Source organism: Penaeus monodon, chromosome 29 (genome assembly GCF_015228065.2).
Source record: "Penaeus monodon isolate SGIC_2016 chromosome 29, NSTDA_Pmon_1, whole genome shotgun sequence".
Taxonomy (NCBI): Eukaryota; Metazoa; Arthropoda; class Malacostraca; order Decapoda; family Penaeidae; genus Penaeus; species Penaeus monodon.
In genome coordinates, this window is record NC_051414.1 from 37,584,925 (window position 1) to 37,585,273 (window position 349).

The 349-nt window shown below is 40.1% G+C and overlaps 2 protein-coding genes across 2 annotated transcripts in view; one reads left to right on the plus strand and one right to left on the minus strand.

Annotated features, from left to right (window-relative positions):
* The window catches only part of LOC119592234, a 22,842-nt gene that overhangs the window by 10,987 nt on the left and 11,506 nt on the right, over positions 1 to 349 (plus strand). The window lies entirely within an intron of this gene.
* Positions 1 to 349, minus strand: part of LOC119592233 — a gene marked incomplete at its 3' end in the record, with an annotated part of 12,371 nt that overhangs the window by 1,159 nt on the left and 10,863 nt on the right. The window contains 1 exon segment of the mRNA XM_037941064.1: positions 65 to 293. Within this exon segment, the coding sequence (XP_037796992.1) occupies positions 65 to 293 (229 nt within the window).

Here is a 349-nt window from a genome sequence, read left to right on the forward strand (position 1 = left end):
ACTCAGCAGATAACATCTACCACATATCACACATATTTCACCAGTAACCATAGACAACACAAACCTCTGCCGTCGTGAAATTCAGGAAAATGAATCTCGTTCAATATGAACTTCACACTCTCCTTCGATAATCTGAACCTGGCGACGAATTCTTCATCATTGAGACTCAAGAACACATTATTTCTCTCTGTTAAGGCCGCTCGAGGAGGCTGCAGCGCCGCTATATTTTCGATGATCTCTTCAATTAGGTTAATCTCCTCTATGTCTGCTAAACTGTCTGCCATTTTTGCTACCTAGAGAGACATACATATATCAGTTTCCCTGTTGTTGTTTTTTTTTCATATAGAGC